Consider the following 20,144-nt stretch of genomic DNA (forward strand, 5'->3'; position numbering starts at 1 on the left):
TTACAGAAGAGATTATGTTTGTATGGAAGCGCATGAGTGCCACGGTCTCAAACTTTGTATCATCTTCTTGGAATACGCTTCATCTCCGTAGGTGATGCTGACATCTACGTAGGCCACATTTACATCGACGTATATAATACTTGCTCTCTCAAATCCATGCATGATTTTATGATAATGTGTATCGTTATTCAGGCAATATGACTGTCTTTCAAATATCTGACTCCAGTTGTAAATAGTTTATACAGACGTTGAATATTGAAACATTTATACGTATAGGACGTATTTAAATCTTTTCCAGCGTGTTGGTCGTTTAGACTATTTTCAAAATGAATCTAACAGCATTGAAATACAAAATATTGAAGAAGTATTAATTGAACCAAACATTCAAATACTGAAAAGTACCTTATTCAATGTACAGTAGTACCTCAATAAATACAAATCACTTTTGAAAGCTTAAAATAATCGATTGTTTAATGAGGCAGAATATCTTCTTCATCGATAAAATTATCTTCTATTTACATTTACACCGGGGGGGCGCGGTGGGCGAACTGGCTAAAGCGCCAGGCTAGTGATCCAGCGAGATTGAGGTGACGGGATCGAGCCCACCTGTGACCGGGTGTAAAAACCTTGGAGTCAACTTTGTGTGCAGACACTTTCAGTGTTGTCACAACCCCTAGTGTACTATACACAACCCTGTGCACTTAAAAGAACCCACGAATCAGATGGTGGCCACATGAATACGTGCAAACACCCAGTTGCGGGTACAGCAACGTGCAGTGAACTTGGACAAAGTACTGTGATTATGTGTCCCAGTCCACCCAGCTGTGAATGGGTACCTCGTACGGATGGGAATGCCACAATAACTCGGTGCGCCTAGTTGCTGCAAGAGTTGTATGCACCCCAGGGAGTTGAGATTGACAATACGATGTGCCGTTGAGATTGACATCAAGTGAACGAGGGAAAAAACAAAGCAAGCGCAAAGAGTCCTTTGCGGAGATTTGCGCTATATAAATGCTATCCATTATTATTATTATTATTAAAGTATCTTCAATGTAGATGATATTTCTTAGCAATAATACGTTCCCATAGTGTTTAACTTTATCAAATTAACACTTAATTTTGGTGAGAAAGGACGAATAATAATTGTTCCTGATAAAAATGTCACGACTTGAATATTTGTTGGTACTGGGTTCGAATACCAGGTATTGACATCAGAACCACACAGCTCCAGGCTGCAACACATATGACGGACAACCTGCTTCGTTTGTAGTTTTGTCGCTGACACACAGATGTAGAGTCGATTTCTTCATCTAAGTGGCTCCAACCCCACTTTATTGTGAGACTATGAGACGATTCAACCTGATGAAGCTGCGTATTGCTATAACCACATTGGTTCAGCCATTCATAGCACCCATTCAAGTCATTTTACGGCCTCTTGCTGCATCACTCTCAGTTTCAACTTATCAGCGTGGATTTTATGTCACATCTCACACATGGACAACTATAGAAGAATATTTTAGTATTGGTGACGCAGTGGCTTTAAACTGGGGCATTTATACAGCGTAGAAATGCCAATCAGTTGTATATACTGGAATGCTTCTTAAATGAAAATTAAACTCTTCATTTTTGATTATTATTAGAGTGAGTGAGGCATGGGTTACAAGTTCAAACCAGTCAGATGATGAGTGAGTATGGTTTTAAGCCGCTTTTAGCAGTATTCCAGCAATCTCAAAGCGGAGGATAACAGAAATGGGTTTCACACATTGTACCCGTGTTAGGAATCGAACCCTGGTATTCTTCGTGACATACGGACGCTTTAACCATTGGCCTACCCCAGGTGATGAGTATCTTTGAAAAGAGATCATAGTTCGCGATATGGTGTAGAGTTCAGAGAGAATGGGCTCTGGACATATTCATTACCTATCTCGTACCCAAGTTGTGAGTTTGAAGACAACTCTCCCATAATACATTATCACTCCACCGAGCCCCGTGTCGATTGGTCCTTAGTTGCTGGTGATCTTTTGCCCGTTTTTATATTTTTCTGTTGTCTCTCGTGATATATTTTTATGATAACTTACTAGTTTTAAATTAAGAGCTGTGATATTCTAGTAGTTTTACTGTCCTTCGATGACAGGTTTTTACGTTATACATTTATTAATTTGAATATTGATATAAACTGTTCTCGTCACGATATGGCTGCAATAGTGCCGATGTGACGTTAAGTTTTAACTCACTCACTCACTCACCGTGTCGATTGCAAGACAGCAGAGGGCCCCAGTGTCCCGTGCCTGTGGAGAGAGTTGACTGAAATGAGAATCAGGTGGTTAAAATGTTTGCACAGGCTGAGTGTCCAGCAGACCAGCAGTTACCCAGCAACGTGCGTCCTTCTCACGTCGTTAACCCTTTGACTGCCGAACCCGGAAACGATTACATGCATGCCCATGTGAATGAACCATGAAATGTGTGACGCAATCTGTTGAAATATAATAATAACATAGTTCATCTAAATATTTTATTGCACATTCATGTATTTCTATATAGAAACAGCTATCTAGCAAATGAACAGTCACTAACATTTTCTTTGTATGAAATTACTAACTGCAACTGTACACTGACATATCTTTTTTATCAAGACATTGTCACAGAGAACAACAACCGTCCGCACACCGAGTATTTCTCACTGCTATCACGGGATCTCGCGAGATCTCGCCAACGCCATGTTAGGTTCTCTGTGCCCCGCTGAGATATTGCTGGAATATTGCTAAAAGCGGCGCAAAACCACACTGATTCACTCACCCATGTTAAATTACTGCATGGTGAGGTATTTGCATAGATTTGCGTGCAGTACGTAAAACGATAGAGGGAAGTAAGTTCTTTAAGTATACACATGTCATAAACCACAGACGTACTACATCACACTTAATGCATTCGCTTCACCAAATTCTTTCCGGGATAAACCTGGTCACCGATGCTTGTCATTAATGGCGAGTAAAATGGTTCAGTGGTCAGGTTCAGTGAATCAGTGTTTTAGCATATTGCTTTTGAAAAGAAACGGACGTAACTCATGATATTGACAATCGGTTTGCTGGGCGCAAATTCTCTTATTTAAACGCCGTCGTATAGTAAGAACATACTGCGTTAGTCATGATCGGTATTGATTCACTCTCGGAGACCTTTTGAAAATATTAAGAATATGACCTAGATGGCGAAGAGGTTGTTTCCTGGGCACTTGTACACCTGTCTTTTTTGCAGCGGCGCCTTGGTAGTAGTAGTTATCTGCCCCATATTTATCTCCATGAAAGGGCGGTGCGGTAGCCTAAAGGTTAAAATGAACGTTGGTCATGCTAAAGGTCGAATCTCTACGTTGGTCCAGTTTGTGTCGCCTATTTCTGATGAGACACACAGTTTCAGGTCAGCGATGATTGGGGCTTTTCTTCTTCATGTAAAGTGAAACACTGTTCAAAGTGGTCTTTACACGTGACCTCAGGCTCAGTGGTACATATGTGTTTGTGAGGGCCCTCTAAACGATCTTAAGGCTAGGGCTGTGGTAAGCGTATGGTATGGGGTCAGGCTCAGTGGTACATATGTGTTTGTGAGGGCCCTCTAAACGATCTTGAGGCTAGGGCTGTGGTAAGCGTATGGTATGGGGTCAGGCTCAGTGGTACATATGTGTTTGTGAGGGCCCTCTAAACGATCTTAAGGCTAGGGCTGTGGCAAGCGTATGGTATGGGGTCAGGCTCAGTGGCACATATGTGTTTGTGAGGGCCCTCTAAACGATCTTGAGGCTAGGGCTGTGGTAAGCGTATGGTATGGGGTCAGGCTCAGTGGTACATATGTGTTTGTGAGGGCTCTCTAAACGATCTTAAAGCTAGGGCTGTGGTAAGCGTATGGTATGGGGTCAGCGATCAGATTGGAACCAATTGGCATATCTCTTTGTGGAGAGGGGGCCAGTTATTTTTAGTTTTATATTGCAGCATACATGCATGTATGGATCCCTGGCAAGCATCCAGTTCATACAAAGGCCAGTCTAGTCAGCTACTGATTGTACACACGTGTGTCAAACTAATGGCTTTGATGACAACATTCGTGTTGCAGTCATATATTAATATATTAAATCGACATGACAGACTATTACCTGTCACGACAGACCTGCATATATAGTGTGAATAATTTGTCCAGGTGTCCTGTACACCATTGGCGTCTTATCAGCTAGTTGTTTGTGTGGCCTTGCTAATTATTTAGAAATCACTGTAGAGGTAGTAAATAGGGACTGTCACCCATGTGTCTTTTGGTATCAAATATATTAAGAGTATGAACATTTAAAACTCATTATTGACGAGTGAGATTGTATTTCTCACCCAAATTTATTTTACAACTACATATACTTTTGGTAACGACAACAAAACAGTCTCTGAGTGCGTAACTTTCAGTTAAACTGCTTCTATAGCAGAGAATTAGTGATGTTGATGGTGACTTCGTTGTAACCGGTAACGTCACTATCGTGATCAATTTCGCGTAGCGACATCAAACGTATGACACATGCATTCGTTAGTACCTATTATAATGTCACGTTGACACTGGCTGTTTACATAGTGTACATAGCCACACTTCCCTCTCCTTTAATCTCAGCTGTACTCCACTTTTACACAACGAATATTTCATGAGGCGGTGTTTGATCCATAGTTTTGCTGTGGACAAAGTGGTAGTAACCAATTTACTCTAAAAGGCCACCTATTAGACATATCGGTGACTGAAAGATGGGATGTTGAGTTCGGGGTTGTGTGAGGCTTTTCAAAACAAAGTCCGTTAAAAACACCTACGGCGATGGAAACATTTGACTAAAATTCACTGTTCGTTAGATATTCTACAAAACGTGGGTTGTGAAACACGTTCAGCTTCTCCCTTCAGAGAAACATCGTAATACTTAAAATGGTTACCCAAGCAGTTTTCTGTTTCTAACAAATCTCCCATCCCAGTACCCCAGAGTAGTATCGTCAGTGAGAGGATGTATATGTGCCTCCCCTTCACCAGGGCAGATATTTCCTAATGACTGCCATCATGAAATTTCTCAAACGTTACTACAGCACCGATGTGACCCGAGAAGGTGAAGTGACACGTCCTACTCGTACGGATAGACTGTGCGTACGGATAGACTGAGCGTACGGGTAGACTGAGCGTACGGATAGACTGTGCGTACGGATAGACTGAGCGTACGGATAGACTGAGCGTACGGGTAGACTGTGCGTACGGAAAGACTGAGCGTACGGATAGTACGGGTAAGCTCAACGATTTCTAATACACAAAGTTAGCCTCTTCTTTGTCCGCTGCGGACGTTCTCGGGACCTGGCCGTATGGCGACTTTCCGTTTTGATCCTTCAGGTAGGAATTTACTCGCAGAGGTTGTTTCCTGGGCACTCGCACACCTGTCTTTTTTGCAGCGGAGCCTTGGTAGTATGCCCCATGTTTGGCGGGAATCGGTTTCGGCATTACGACGTCATTGCCGTCATCGCCGAACAGATCGTCGTCATGGATGGGGCCGCTGTGTTTGTCTTTAGCCTTTAGCTTCAATCGACCGAACGTTATCTGCATCCAGCGACCGGCACATACTCTTCTTTAGATGTGTCCATTTCAGATTCAAATCTATTCAATGAATTTGAATGGGAAGTTCACAATGACCTTTGTTGAAGTGACTACTTCCCAACTATTCTTTCAGAAATAACTTCATCTGATACTCCATCGTGTACAAGGTGGAATTTGTCGAAGGCTAACTGGTCCTTATATCACACTATGTGTAAATCGAAACTACGACCTGAATGTTTCAGCGATATAACTGATCCCATTCAGACCTTTTCTGACGTTTTGAATGAAATAGCTGATGAGTGTATACCAAAGTCCTCTACGACTCCACATGTACGGAAACCGTGGTTTAATACAGATTGTAGGCAAGCCAGAAAAGCGAGGAAAAAGGCAGACAATTATTTCCGCCATCACCCAACTGTGCATAACTTAAATAAATATAAAATACTCAATGCAAAGGCGCGTCGTACCTTCAAACAAAACAAACGGCAAAAAATTAATTCACGCACGCCCATGTCCAATGTATGGAACATGGTTCAAAGAATTAAAGGCAAAGGTTCAAAATCTGCTGTTCACCATCTTAAAGATGGTGATAAGTTAATTACTGACAAATCTAAAATTGCAAATAAAATTGGCGAAACTCTTGCCCAAAATTCATCATCGGCAAATTGGGTCCCTGCGTTTCAGAGATAGCAGAAACAACAGGAAAAGACTAAACTTAATTTCGAATCAAATAACGGTGAGGATTATAATGAAGTGTTTTCATTACATGAGCTACATATTGCTCTTGAGCAAGCTCATGACACTGCAGTGGGTGATGATAATATTCATTACCAGCTACTGAAACACTTACCTGAACCATGTCTGATGACACTTTTAGATATATTTGATCAAATATGGACGTCTGGGGAATTTCCTCCTTCATGGCGTAATGCCATTGTAGTCCCAATACCAAAACCTGGCAGGGATCATACAGATCCGTCGAATTACAGACCGATCTCTCTAACTAGCTGTGTCTGTAAAACCATGGAATGTATGGTGAATAATAGATTAACTTGGTATCTTGAAACCAATAACCTTATAACAAATACTCAATGTGGTTTCAGGAAAAATCGTAGTACCATTGATCATTTGGTACGTTTTCCTTTGTGAAAAATGCTATAGTAAATAAACAACATGCAGTATCGATATTCTTTGATCTCGAGAAAGCATACGATACCACCTGGAAGCATGGCATTTTGAAGGATTTACATGATTTTGGTTTAAGGGGTCGTTTACCTCTTTTTATATCACAGTTTTTAACCGACAGGCAATTTCAAGTCCGAGTGGGTTCAACCCTGTCTGACCATTATAATCAGGATCAGGGTGTCCCACAAGGTAGTATTTTGTCTGTAACATTGTTTAGTATTAAGATCAACAGTTTATCCAAGGTTTTAAATGATTCAATCGATGGATCACTTTTTGTGGATGATTTTAACATTTCTTGTCGCGGTAAGAATATGCACACTATTGAACGGCAACTACAGTTGTGTTTAAACAAAATAAATAAATGGTGTCTTGAAAACGGCTTAAAATTTCCTAAATCGAAAACTAATTGCATACATTTCTGACGTAAATATAAACCACATAAAGACCCAGAACTGTTTTTAAATGGCACTCCCATCAAGTTTGTAAAGGAGGCACATCCCTCCCCTTGTGTTGATCTGTGTGGTAGACACATCCAGCACGATTCATGTGGAGCTGGTCTCTGTGCCCGAGGAGCATGTCTGTAGTCCTTGGCAGAAAGTAAAAAGTCATCAATGATATATATATACACTATCTGAAGCACATCCAGCAGGATTTGAGTGGATCTGGTGTCTGTGCCCGAGGATCATGTCTGTAGCCCTTGTAGAGTAGGAAACCCACTCGCCATAACCTACACAGCGTTATAACGACTTAAATAAAACGAACAACAATTTAACATGGCTATCGATATAGATCATGGAGATCGATAATCAGTTACCTACCTATCGCTCGATTATCGATAAATATCGGGGAGACGTAACTTCAAGCAAAATTGCCAAAAATGTCTGAAAGAAATGAATATAATTTCACATCACTGGTGAGTTGTGACATGTTTTTGCATGTATTAGTAACAAAACAGTGTTCTAAACATTTATAAAACTAGACCATGAATGAAGTCCTTTATGTGTAAAAGATGTGATAAGATTTAAACTGTTTTTCTATCACAAAAAGTAATGTACGATATTATCGATAACATAATTTTCATATCGATGCTCATTAATATTTTTTCCTATCGTCGATATTTCCGATTATCGATGATTCTAGCCGGACCTAATGTAAATTGTAGTTCTTAGTATCATGTTCCCTGACCAAACAAGACGAAGGCTTCATAAGTGTTTCGGTATCCGTAACGTGTGTGAAAAGGTGTATACCTGTTATAGGTCTTTATTGACAACTATATACTCACATGCTTTATAGATAGAGGACACATATACACGCCCAATGCATGAGTGATATACGCACAAGAGCAGTACATAAAGATTTAAACGACAAATGTCGGTAACTGACATGCAAATGTCACTGTTTAACGGTGCGTCCATTACACAGGTTATGAGCAACATGTACATTTAAAGTCTCACCTGAGATGACTGCCGGTAGCGTGAGGACAGCCACAACCAACAAGACGTCCATTATCTAAATTTAGGTGTGCTCCTCCTTCGGTAACTATACAGGATATCTCTGTACGTGTCAGCTCACATGAAAGGAGTACTGTTATGAAACTTTGTTATTCGACACTGTATAGTTGCCTTTGAATCGATCGGGCCAGCAGTTTGGAGGTTATGGACTACAGAATACAGTATTCGTTATACGTTTTAGAAGGCTGTATTTCCAGACTAGTGTGGTCCGAAATCATCTAGGTTTTAGTGTAACATTTGTCTTCTGAAAGGGGATGTTGAGAAGTCATGATTTGTGTATTTAGGTAATGATAGATAATCAGCGTGTATTTTGATATAATAAATAAACCATCAGAAAGGTTTACATGAAGTTCTTTGTTTGCGCTTTAAAACCCAGATATACATATATTCCATTTCAATGTCAAATGTGCAATATTGCCGATGTGACGTTAAATAATAACTCACTCACTTAAACCCAGATCAGCAATCTTCCAGCTTAATGTCGACGGTTTGAAAAGACATTAACCGGACAAGAAATCCAGTGTTGATAATTATTGAGCATCGATCTGCATTTTATTTTCACTTTGGATACCATGATATGCACTAACCATTGAGTTAATGACTCAAACCACACGATCAAATCGGTAGTCTCTTACAACAAGCATGTGTTTTTCAAGACCATTTCTAACCCAGATCGTCATGCGTACGAGAAAATGAAGACAACTGTTTATTGTTACACTATAAACATCCTGAATTCGCGTTCTGAAATATATTAACCAATGTATCTGCTTGTCAAGTGTGTTGTCATGGATGTATCTCAGTGTAATGCATACAGTAATGTACATATCACATATAGTTTATATTAGTTACAAATTATGTAAAAGGCATACAAATAGTCCATGATTATGTCAAGGTTGTGGTTTTATAAATATGAAATCTCATCTAAACCATACAAATCTGTTCAAGAAACAATATTCAAACACGGACTGTCTCGCATTCACGCAGGTATTCCAGCTCTTTTAGTTTAGTAATGCGACATTTGAAGCATATATATGTTCCAATTTCTTACAATAAATCAAGAATGGGACACAGAAGAGGGTTACAGCAGGTACTCTTGTCCTTGTAGTTCAGTAATTCTACACTTGAAGTATACATACATGTACAAATGCATATGTACAATATATCAGGAACGAGATACGTACGGAATGTGTAAAACACCTCACTAACTCCTTTAGCTCAGTAATTCTACGGTGAGACATATACATGCTCAAATGTGATAAAAATGAAGTCCGATCCAATTCCCTATTTTCACTTGTACAAACCGTTCCCGAATTATTTGGTTAACAATGCCCTCAGCAATATTTCAGCTGTATGATGACACGCGACAGTATAATGAAGTGATTAACAAAGTTAACAATCAAAGTTATCAATCTTTGCAATTTAGAATATGATGACGTTAAGTCAACCAAGTCACATCGACTCTCTTTTAAAGCATTGGTTCGCTGAGGTCATATATCCTGAACGATTAAATATGCATAATCAAAGGTATGGTGTTGTTTGGATTGTATATCTACGAAGCGCTCAATTTCTAATGTCACCAGAATGTTTTCACGAATATGAAATGACCATGTAGATAATATTCTATTAACAAACTTTCAGACGAGGCAGAAACGTAGTAGTGATTTAAACAATATTTTCAGGAATAAGGGGTAATATTTATTATCATCCACTTTCTTACGTCTGTGGTCATACGTCCATACAAGCTGGCAGAAGCAAGGCGCAGTTCTTCCAGATCTCACAGTAACAGATGCCAGACTATATTGCAACCATCCTGCAATGTTTTGTGTGAAAGCGAAACACCACAGCAGTTATTTACATTGCAGCCTTGAAAATATACATTGCAGTGTCAATCTTTGAACTTGTATGCTTGAGCAGCATATTCCACCCAAAGTGTTTGAACCATGATGTACTGTGTGTTCACACATATAGATGAACCTTAGTACTACATCACTGCACATAGAGACACATTCAAAACAGTTTGACTTGAACGAATGTCAGTACTTAGTTGCGAATGACAGGTTATCAACAGTAGACACTAGTAATAGCACCTAATGTAGATTGCATCCGTTATTCATTGATTTAGCGGTTGGTGATGACCTCATCTGGACTAAGGTTGTCATAGATGTTGGCTGGTTCCTCTGTGCTGTCAAAGAAGCCTGCATAAGCGGGGTGGGCAGGAGACATAGGAATGTCAGCAGCAGGACTCTTACGGCAGGATTTGCTGTATCTTGGGCTGAAATACGTCACAGTGAAAAGTGATGAAGGAACCTACGTTAGTATAGACATGAAAATGGTTTCTTTTCTCTTTTAGCACATTGGTCAAAGTGACAAGAACCGGCTTCTATAAAGTATCGTTCCATATACATCTTACATCCTGTTCGCAATGCAAGTAAAACAACATATACATGTTTGTATAACAGCCTTTGTTGATGGATGATTGGCTGCTTGGTTGATGGTTTAACGCCGCACTCAGCAATATTCCATCTATATGGCAGCAGTCTGTAAATAATCGAATCTGGACCAGACAATCCAGAGCATGAGCCTCGATCAACGTAGTTGGGATACGATGAACAACCGATTCCGTTACTCGCCTCTTAACGACAAGCATGGGTTGCTGAAGATCCGGATCTTCACGTATGTACAGTACAACCAGAAATTATTGAGAATTTAAGATAGCAATTTTTAAAAAAACAAATCACTCATTACTCACGTATGAAATGTGAATATTAGCAGAACATAACTCCAGATTCAAAGACAGGTGAACAGTTAGTATTTTGTCAAGTCACCATGGGCAGCAATGCAGGCTTCAATGCGGCGGGGCATACTACTGATCAAAAAAGTGTTTTTTCAGATTTTTCTTATTGACACTTTCCTTCGTAAGTCCCCAAACATTTTCTATTGGATTTAGGTCAGGGCTATAGCTTGGCCAATCTAATAATGTCATATTTTGGGTCCGAAACCAGGCCCGTGAATGCTTTCAACGATGTTTTGGGTCGTTGTCCTGCTGGAAAATCAAAAAATTTCCATAGACCACGTGAGCAGATGGTAGTAAATGACCCTCGAGAGTATCTTGGACCGCTCACTGTTCATATTCCCTTTACATACACCGAGGGGCGTTGCCCCTAACACAGATATGCCACCCCACACGTTAAATTTCAGACTGTACTTTGGGCGCTGATACAAAGGTTGTTCAGTTTGTTTGGTCCAGAATTTCAGTGTATTAGGAAACAGCCGCACAAAACTTTCATCTGAGAAAATCACATTGTCCCAGTTAAAATTTATATGCTGTAAGAACCAGTTCAAAAACCTTCGCTCCTTTTGTTCAGGTTTCATGATTTGTGATGGAATTCCTCGACTTTTCCAACCCATGCCATGCAGCCCAGTTCGAATTGTCTCCTTACAGACAGCCACAGTTCCTCTATCAATCATATCCAGCCTTAAGTTTTCTAAACTCCTTCGTTTGGTTTTAGAACAATAATACCAAGCCGCCTCCTGTCACCGACAGTCAATTTTCTGGGCCTACCTGCGCCTCCCTGGTGCTCAGTGCCATATCCATTTGCAATATTTTTCAAAACACGATAAACAGTGGACAAAGCGATGCCTGTTATACTTGAAATCACTTAAACTGATCTGATGTCCTTGTTATAATACTCTAAAATCAACTTCCTCTTCTCTTAATCATCCATACTGAGGATCACTGAAAATGTCGTCTGCTAGCAAGTAAACAAAGGGGGATAACTCTTAACAAACTAATGAAAAAGGATTCACGGAGTTGTCTCTCTTGAATGAAACCAAGCACTTGATAGCCGGTCAAGGTTGTTTATACTAGAAATCCAAATAAACCTTTTCCTAAAATTATCAAACATTTCTGGTCCTACTATATATAAAGCAGTGGAGAATATATGAAATGTCCATACCTGATGATGCAGAGGTAGATAACTTGACCAACAATGGCCACCCCGCCACCTGTGGCTATTCCTGCAGCAAATATTTCACCTGTAATTAGAAACATTCAAATGCTTGGCTCATGTGTAGTGTTGTATAAATGAAGTGTCAATACTCACCAATCACACAATCCCGTCCTACCTGACGGACTAGTTCATCCGCCTCTTTAATACATTTTCCTCAACCTTCCCTTCTAAAGCCTACAGATTAATATGGTTCATTTTGTGACGTTCCATCCTCATTATAGATGCGATGAGCAGTTCTCGACACCAAAAACACGTCAGTAAAATATTGTCTTCAAGCTTTTCCTTGTGTGTTTTTGTGCGAACTCACCCTGGTCCTTGCTTAGCCTGCACCATGCCTGCATAACTGTCTGGATTACCGACACTGTTGCGTGAACTGTTTATGTTTCGTATGTAATTGTGTTTGTTGATTAAAGATGGACAAGGCAATATTACATGATGGCGGTTTTCAAACAGACGACGCTTGACCAGGTGAACCAGTGATTGCACTGCCAGGATATGAAGACACACAGTTATTCATTTACTTGCTTCGCTCTGCAAGCACTGGTTACAGGGGATCCGTTCTAATTTCATGGTCATACAACAAAGATGTCTGACCAAAGCATGAAAGGTCATGTATACATGATTCGCCTGGTAGGGGCATCATACGAACAGACCCGTGAAGGCCCGGGTTAGCATGAGCCTTCAGTAACCCATGCTTGTCGTAAGAGGCGACTAACGGGATCGGGTGGTCAGGCTCGCTGGCTTGGTTGACACATGTCATCGGTTTCCAATTGCGCAGATCGATGTTCATGCTGTTGATCACTGGATTGTCTGGTCCAGACTCGATTATTTACAGACTGCCGCCATATAGCTGAAATATTGCTGAGTGTGGCGTAAACTAAACTCACTAATACGAACAACGTGAGGTTTTCCTCTTACATGACAATTACGCACTGACTGCAATGTCTCTCGGAACATGATGCAGCGATTTCCTGGTTCAGACAGCAGTGATACAATTTTTATAACATTGAAGTTGAAGAAAGAATCAGTAATACGATTCACCGGTGTGTGAGCATATGCTTTCATTGAGTTGATATAAATATTTTAGTAACAGATGTATCCACTACATTTGCATGAATAACGACACAATGTTTTTTAAATTTGCAAAACACAAATATTTCGATAACCTGTAGTTGTATCTTTGAAGAAGAATTAGTGAGGGGTGAAGTTCAAACAAGATACGCACTTCTTTTTGCAGATATCTGTACGATCAACATTTATTCACAAACACATGCACATGTTTAAGTCAGAATTAGTTTTCTATGGTATTACGCAAAGAGCTGTGTCGCTCGAATCCCAAAGAGAGAACCGTGTTGGCTGGGGACGAGTATCCATATACACTAGAGCAGACGGGCCAGTGAAGTCATTTTGGATTTCGACAGACACTTTTTGAAACATCTGAGAAATAACCACTGAAACGAACTTGTACCTGGAAAATTATCATTGCAAATTTGACTTCCTGTCCTAGGGTTCTCAGTTTTAGAACCTTCAGTCGTCCTTGTCTCACCAGTTGATCCTGGAGGGGATGTGGGCTGTGCTTGATGTGTGGTATCAGGTGAACGTACTGTTTCAATACGAGTGGTTGGCTGGGATGTAGATGGAATTCTCCTTGTAGATGTTGTAGGTGTCGTAGTTGTGCTGCTGTTAGTGTTTGGCTCAAAACACTCAAACGTTAGCTGATCTGTTGAAACGAAAATGATCATGGAACCATTGGTTGCAGCTTTTTAGTGACGGTGAACAGGTTGACGCAAGCTAATCAACGAGTTTTGTGCATATTTAGTTGGCCCGATTTGTTCGAAGATTAAAAATGTCTAAGCTAATCACTGTAACAGAAGAAACAAGAGTGGGCTGTTTGCCTGAAAATGACATGGGTAATCGCAGATTGCGAGAAGATAATAACTCTGAAAACGTTTCCTAGATATTATAACACAAGATTTTAGAAATGAATAAAAAAATGCAATGTCATAAGTTAATCGCACAGATCGCCGTTGTGAAGACTTTTGATGATGCAAAATGCAAAGTAAACATGGTGTTATGAATTATGAATGCAGTTTGAACAGTAGCCACTCCCACAACCATGCCACTGTATAGGGTTTGAGACCGTCCGGTTATAGTAAGAGCTATATTTGCAGAACACTGTCAACCAGTGTTTATTGATATGTTGAATATATACTACTCAAAACAAGTTAAGGGTCATAACTTTTAATGGCCATAACTACAAATATGAATAACAGTGAAATGTAGCGATCATATAACAACTCGAGCCAACATTTCATGATACCCATAACGGGAGACAAAAACAGCAGGAATGTCAGTGATTGCTGATTAATAAGGTCAAAGAGACCTACTGTCAGAAGTGAAAATTCAAACGCCAACATTGGACTAATAACGGATGTAACCACCTCGAGCAGTAAAACAAGCAGTACACCTCTGTCTCATACAGTTCACCAGACGTTGGAAGAAGGCTTGGGGTATTGCCTGCCATTCTGCAATGAGATACTGGGCCAGTTCTGCACGGTTGTTATGAGGGACGTGGTTGTTACGAAGCCGACGTCCTAACGCGTTCCAAGCATGTTCCATATGGGCTAAATCTGCTGAATATGGCAGGCATTCCATGTGCTGAACATTGTTCTGTCTAAGGAAGTCCGCCAAAACACGGGCACGGTGGGGTCGGGCATTGTCATCTTTGAATATGGATCCGACGCCGATACGTTGTAAACATTGCAAAACAAGGGGTCTGATAATCTCCCGTAGATAGCGCTTTCCGGTCAGGTTACCATTAATGACATAGAGAGGTGTCCTTTGATGAAAGTAAAACGCACCCCAACCTATGACACCCCCGCCTCCATATTGCAAACGTTGGTTGACGTTAACGTCAGCAAACCTCCCTCCTGGACGCCAATACACACCGAGTTTTACCATCATTGAACTGTAGAGTAAACCTAGACTCGTTGGAGAAAAGAACTGATGCCTACTCAGCACGTTGCCAACGAACATGGCGTCTACACCAGTCATGTCTTGCCGTCATGTGTCGCTGAAGGAGCGGTGGTCGTACTTCTGGTCGCCGTGCCCGAAGATTGTTCCTCGTCAGTTTGTTCCTGACAGTCTGATCAGATACCAGGGTACTTGTGGCAATTCCCAGTTGGTCACGGAATTGTCTGGCAGTTACTCTGCGTTGTGGGAGGGCTATATTTGTCAGGATTCGGTCTTCTCTATGAGTTTTTGATGGAGGCCTGCCAGAACATGGTCGATTATTCAGCGTTGCAGTTACACGAAACTGGTGCCATGACCTTCCAATGACACTCTGACTCACATTAAGTCTCTGAGCCACACTGCGTTGAGGTTTGCCATCCTGAAGCCAAGCAAGAGCACTTCCTCTGTCTGTCATGCTCAGTTAACGTCTTGCTATTGTTGAATTTCAAGTGACAATAACAATGCGACAATAACGTGTTTTATAGGGAAATTAAGCATGCACAGCACTAATCCCACGAATAACACCTGCAAATGTTGATCATGTTGAAACATCATCTTTCAAAAGCATAGTGGTGGTGCTTCTGTGAAGCACTCGATGTTTCAATTTGTTCATTTTTTAACACCCTTCCACATGATGACTATTGGCACCACGGTTATCTGCAGCCTTTATCCAGGTTCTGCAATGGTTTTGAATAAACTACCATACACGGAATGTAAAATGTTATTCATGCATAATGCAACCAGCCTCATCAATAACATTACATGATGACACCGCATGACCCTTAACTTGTTTTGAGTAGTATATATACTGAGTCAAAAAAGAAACTTCACATTCTTTCTTCAGGGCACTATAAAAGAACAAGAGATGGTAAGATGGTTAAATTGGCATTATTTCATTGCTGAGTTCTGTGTGATGTACTCGATACACTGACAGTGCCATAATCAGTTCCGTTAGGCTACACCGCTGTTCCAAAACATGGGTATACAGAATGTCAAGTCACAAGAATAAAAATGCGAAATTTCTCAGTTCAATATCGTGTATGGCCGCCCCGCGCATTCACCACTGCCAAACACCGTCTCCTCATCGACTGCCTGATGCTTGTGATCACGTGGTTGGGGATTCTGCGCCATTGCTCTTGCAAGGCAGCGCCAAGTTCCTGCAAGTTCTGAGGTTGGTTCCTAAGACCACGAAGCCTTCTCCCAAGTGCATCCCAGCGTGCTCTATTGGATTAAGGTGAGGGGACCTCGATGGCCAGTCCATGACGTTGATTCCAGCGTTTTGAAGACAATTTCTTGTCAACATCGCGGTATGCGGCCGAGCATTATCATGCTGGAACTAAAGACCTGGGCCATGAGCCGCCATGAAAGGAACGAGTTCAGGGTTGAGTACCTGGTCGCGGTAAGCAGCAGCTGTGAGGTTTCCACGGATGACCAGAAGTCGGGAACGGTTGTTCCCACTTCCGCCCCCGAATCTGTGGACTTCCTGTACACAACATTGGGCATACCGTTCACGACGTCGTCTCTAGACTCTATGCCTGCTGGATTCATCGCTAAAGACGACTCGATTCCAATCTCTCTGGGTCCATCGGAGGTGACGTTGGGCCCACAGCAGACGTTGACGTTGATGAAACGGCGTCAATATTGGTCCACGATATGGACGTCGAGAACGGAGATTGGCAGCCCGCAACCGATTTCGAATGGTCTGTGAGGACAGTCGACCTCTAAACATCTCGGCCCTGGTTCGTGTAGCCGGCAGAAATCTGTCACGTAGGTGACGTAGGACGATTTGACGGTCTTCTGCTCGTGACGTCTGACGTGGACGACCCGACCTTGGGCGATCACAAGTGGTGCCAGTTTGTTGAAGACGACCTCGCAAGTCATACACAGTACGACGGCTGCATCCCATTGCTCTTGTGACGTCAATAACTGATCTTCCCGCTTGCAACATGCCAACGGCACGTTCACGTTGCACTTTTGACAATCGTGGCATTTCAAGTACGGTTAGAACTGTGGTTTAAAAGTGTTTTTTCAATTCTTGAGGCCAATGCAAACACGTGCATATGAAGAAAACTTCGATGCGAAGATCACGTGATCGACTGCACTTGCACAACCTGATTTGGCACTAACGTCATTTGCACAACGAATGGATGGGTTTGAGTGGGTTTTGCTAACGTTTTTCTAGAGTCGAAAGATAGGGACCCCATTTCGGATACATAGATGTATCGTCAGAGAAATATTATTCATTATTTTTCAAATTACATTTTGTGAAGTTTCTGTTTTGACTCAGTACATCTATATATGCTAATTCGTTTTTCAATTCATCACACTTTTGGCAACATGTCTCACCTAACGGTTGCTTCACCTTGAACTGAAGCTGTCCTGACAGTCGGTAGGCTCCATATTTTGTAGCCACCACCAGGATCCAGATCTCCTCACCAGTGTTGACGGTGTGAGTCTGTGCAGGTGGAGACTGAACAGCACCATTTGTACACTGTGTACTTGTCCTCCACTTCGGTATAGTCATGTATGTGTCACACTGTGGTATCCAGCTAACAGTGAACATATCCACCTGTGTTGTCTGTGACACAGTCAGTCTACAGGAACATATCCCTCCCCCTGTGTTGATCTGTGTGGTAGACACATCCAGTAGGATTTGAGTGGAGCTGGTGTCTGTACCCCAGGAACATGTCTGTAGTCCTTAGGGAGAAGAACAATCATTTGTCATATATTCCGCTGGGACGTATCATTAGTGGCAATGATGTATTTGTTAACAACATAACACCAGTAAGTCCACAACACTTTAATGGCTCACAATAGGCGAGAGGCGATGTATATGTATGTGTGTGTTTGTGTGTGTGTGTCATATAGTTATCATGTTCTCCGACCATACAAAACGAAACATATTAACGTAATACAGTGTACATGTGTACATGTGCATAACATGTTAACTCCAATGAACGCGTTCAACATACAATGTGTACCTATTATAGGTCTCATGGGCAACTCGAGCATGTACATATACTGGTATGTTTTATAGATTGTTTACACACAGGTACAGAGATTCACAACCCACAAAGGCAGTACATATAGATGTCAAACTACCACATATCTAGGTAACCGACACTCAGACCCCAGTGTGTTAAGTAATGTATAAAGTTACAGTCTTACCTGAGATGACTGCCACTAACGCGAGGAAAGCAAAAGTCAACATGACGCCCATGTTGACTTTTATGAGCATTTATAATACATGCTGTATTCATCTGGAACCAGGAAGTAGATTCTCTGTGTGATAACCAGTGCCACTAGTAGTACATTTTTGACGTACTTTGTGGATAGATGTCTTAAGTGTTGCCCCGATCATTGAAAACATCACCTGAAGCCTCTTTCAATAACAGAGGATGTCTACTTCCAAGTCATCAGCCTCGTGTTGTCTTTACTAAAGGAACAGCAATTATGCAACTCCGGTGCGATATCGAAGTCGTCATATACAACGTAACAACGTATCACTTGTATTGATGCTATTGCATGTAATCAGTCATGTGATATATTGTACAAATTAGGATGGACATTGAGATAATATGTTTTTACATTTTTCTTGATTTCTTACAGTTGGTGATAACTACATTGACTGGTTATCTATGTTGTGGTCTGGACAAAGATGTTATTGGTAAACTGGGGGTAGTTCTATATGAAATGGCATATTGACTTGTTAATTCGGGAAGTGAATTCTAACCCTATAATTATGATTATTGACAAATACGTTAATCCTATGTGACTGTATTCTGATAGAACACATACCAACCTGTTTTGGGGGAAAACCGTTAGGTATATTCAATACCTTTGAAAACAGATAAAGTTTTACAAATAGCCACACCAATGAATGACGTGTATTCTGCAATAGTTTCCATGTCATGAATTCCACTTGCAACCTTTAATATCCTCTGCTCGGGTCACTGATTCTACGTGCGCTCTACGGGTCACAAGGCAAACTTCACTGCCGGGCTGATTGCACTGGAAGCAATTGCAAGGAACTTTTCGGTCACTGTACCAATAAATTTATTTTTCTTCAAAAGGACATAACAAATTCACTATGTACTTTGGACAACTTTATTAGTTTTAAAAGATTGCTGGATCTACCTATATTGTGTATGACAACCCGTGAAGATGTGGGTTAGAATGTGTCTTCAGTAACTCATGCTTGTCGTAAGAGGCGACTAACGGGATCGGGTGGTCAGGCTCGCCAACTTGGTTGACTTATGTCATCGGTTCTCAATTGCGCAGATCGATGCTCATGCTGTTGATCACTGGATTGTCTGGTCCAGACTCTCGATTATTTACAGACCGCAGCCGTATAGCTGAAATATTGCTGAGTGCGGCGTAAACCTAAACTCACTCACTTATATGACAGCAAAGCCCAATGTGGCGCGGGTTATACATGTGTTTCACCTTGGTGAAGCCCACAAAACCTGACACATTATCATGTCGAATCTGGGACACAACTATACACACACACTGAAGACTCAAAGACGACTGGCCACAATGCTTCCACTAATGTATGTACTTGAGCTACCAGGGATCAGGGGCCATGAATTATATCAGGAACAAATCCGTGCTGTAGGTTTCCTTGCTTGCGTTAGCCTTTCCTCCCGTATTGAGACTCATTCATTCATTCATTCATTCATTCATTCATTCATTCACTCACTCATGCATTCATTCATTCATTCATTCATTCATTCATTCATTCATTCATTCACTCACTCACTCACTCACTCATGCACTCATTCATTCATTCATTCATATTACACACAGTCCAGACAGCACGTTGGACATTTTAAAGAATGTTTAC

At 41.2% G+C, this 20,144-nt stretch overlaps 1 protein-coding gene across 1 annotated transcript; it reads right to left on the reverse strand.

Annotated features, from left to right (window-relative positions):
• Nucleotides 1-9,958: 9,958 nt before the first annotated feature.
• On the reverse strand, nt 9,959-18,523 carry LOC124253293. Its single transcript, XM_046687041.1, has 5 exons — nt 18,467-18,523; nt 17,645-17,995; nt 13,755-14,006; nt 12,233-12,311; nt 9,959-10,548 (listed from the first exon to the last, which is right to left on the reverse strand). Exons 1-5 carry the CDS (start codon nt 18,516-18,518, stop codon nt 10,395-10,397), a joined length of 888 nt encoding a protein of 295 aa, XP_046542997.1. The 5' UTR covers nt 18,519-18,523; the 3' UTR covers nt 9,959-10,394.
• Between the last annotated feature and the right edge of the window lie 1,621 nt (nt 18,524-20,144).

The sequence above is a fragment of the Haliotis rubra genome, unplaced genomic scaffold, assembly GCF_003918875.1.
Source record: "Haliotis rubra isolate DU_JTF1 unplaced genomic scaffold, ASM391887v1 Scf1140, whole genome shotgun sequence".
NCBI lineage: Eukaryota > Metazoa > Mollusca > Gastropoda > Lepetellida > Haliotidae > Haliotis > Haliotis rubra.

Bases quoted from the DNA above. Each gene is read 5' to 3' on its own strand.
- LOC124253293 (XM_046687041.1), bottom strand. From the start codon at position 18,518: ATGGGCGTCATGTTGACTTTTGCTTTCCTCGCGTTAGTGGCAGTCATC. The intron at 14,007-17,644 runs GTGAGACATGTT...TCGTTTCAACAG, and splicing joins CAAGGTGAAGCAACCGTTAG to ATCAGCTAACGTTTGAGTGT. The intron at 10,549-12,232 runs GTATGGACATTT...GACGTATTTCAG, and splicing joins ATCTACCTCTGCATCATCAG to CCCAAGATACAGCAAATCCT.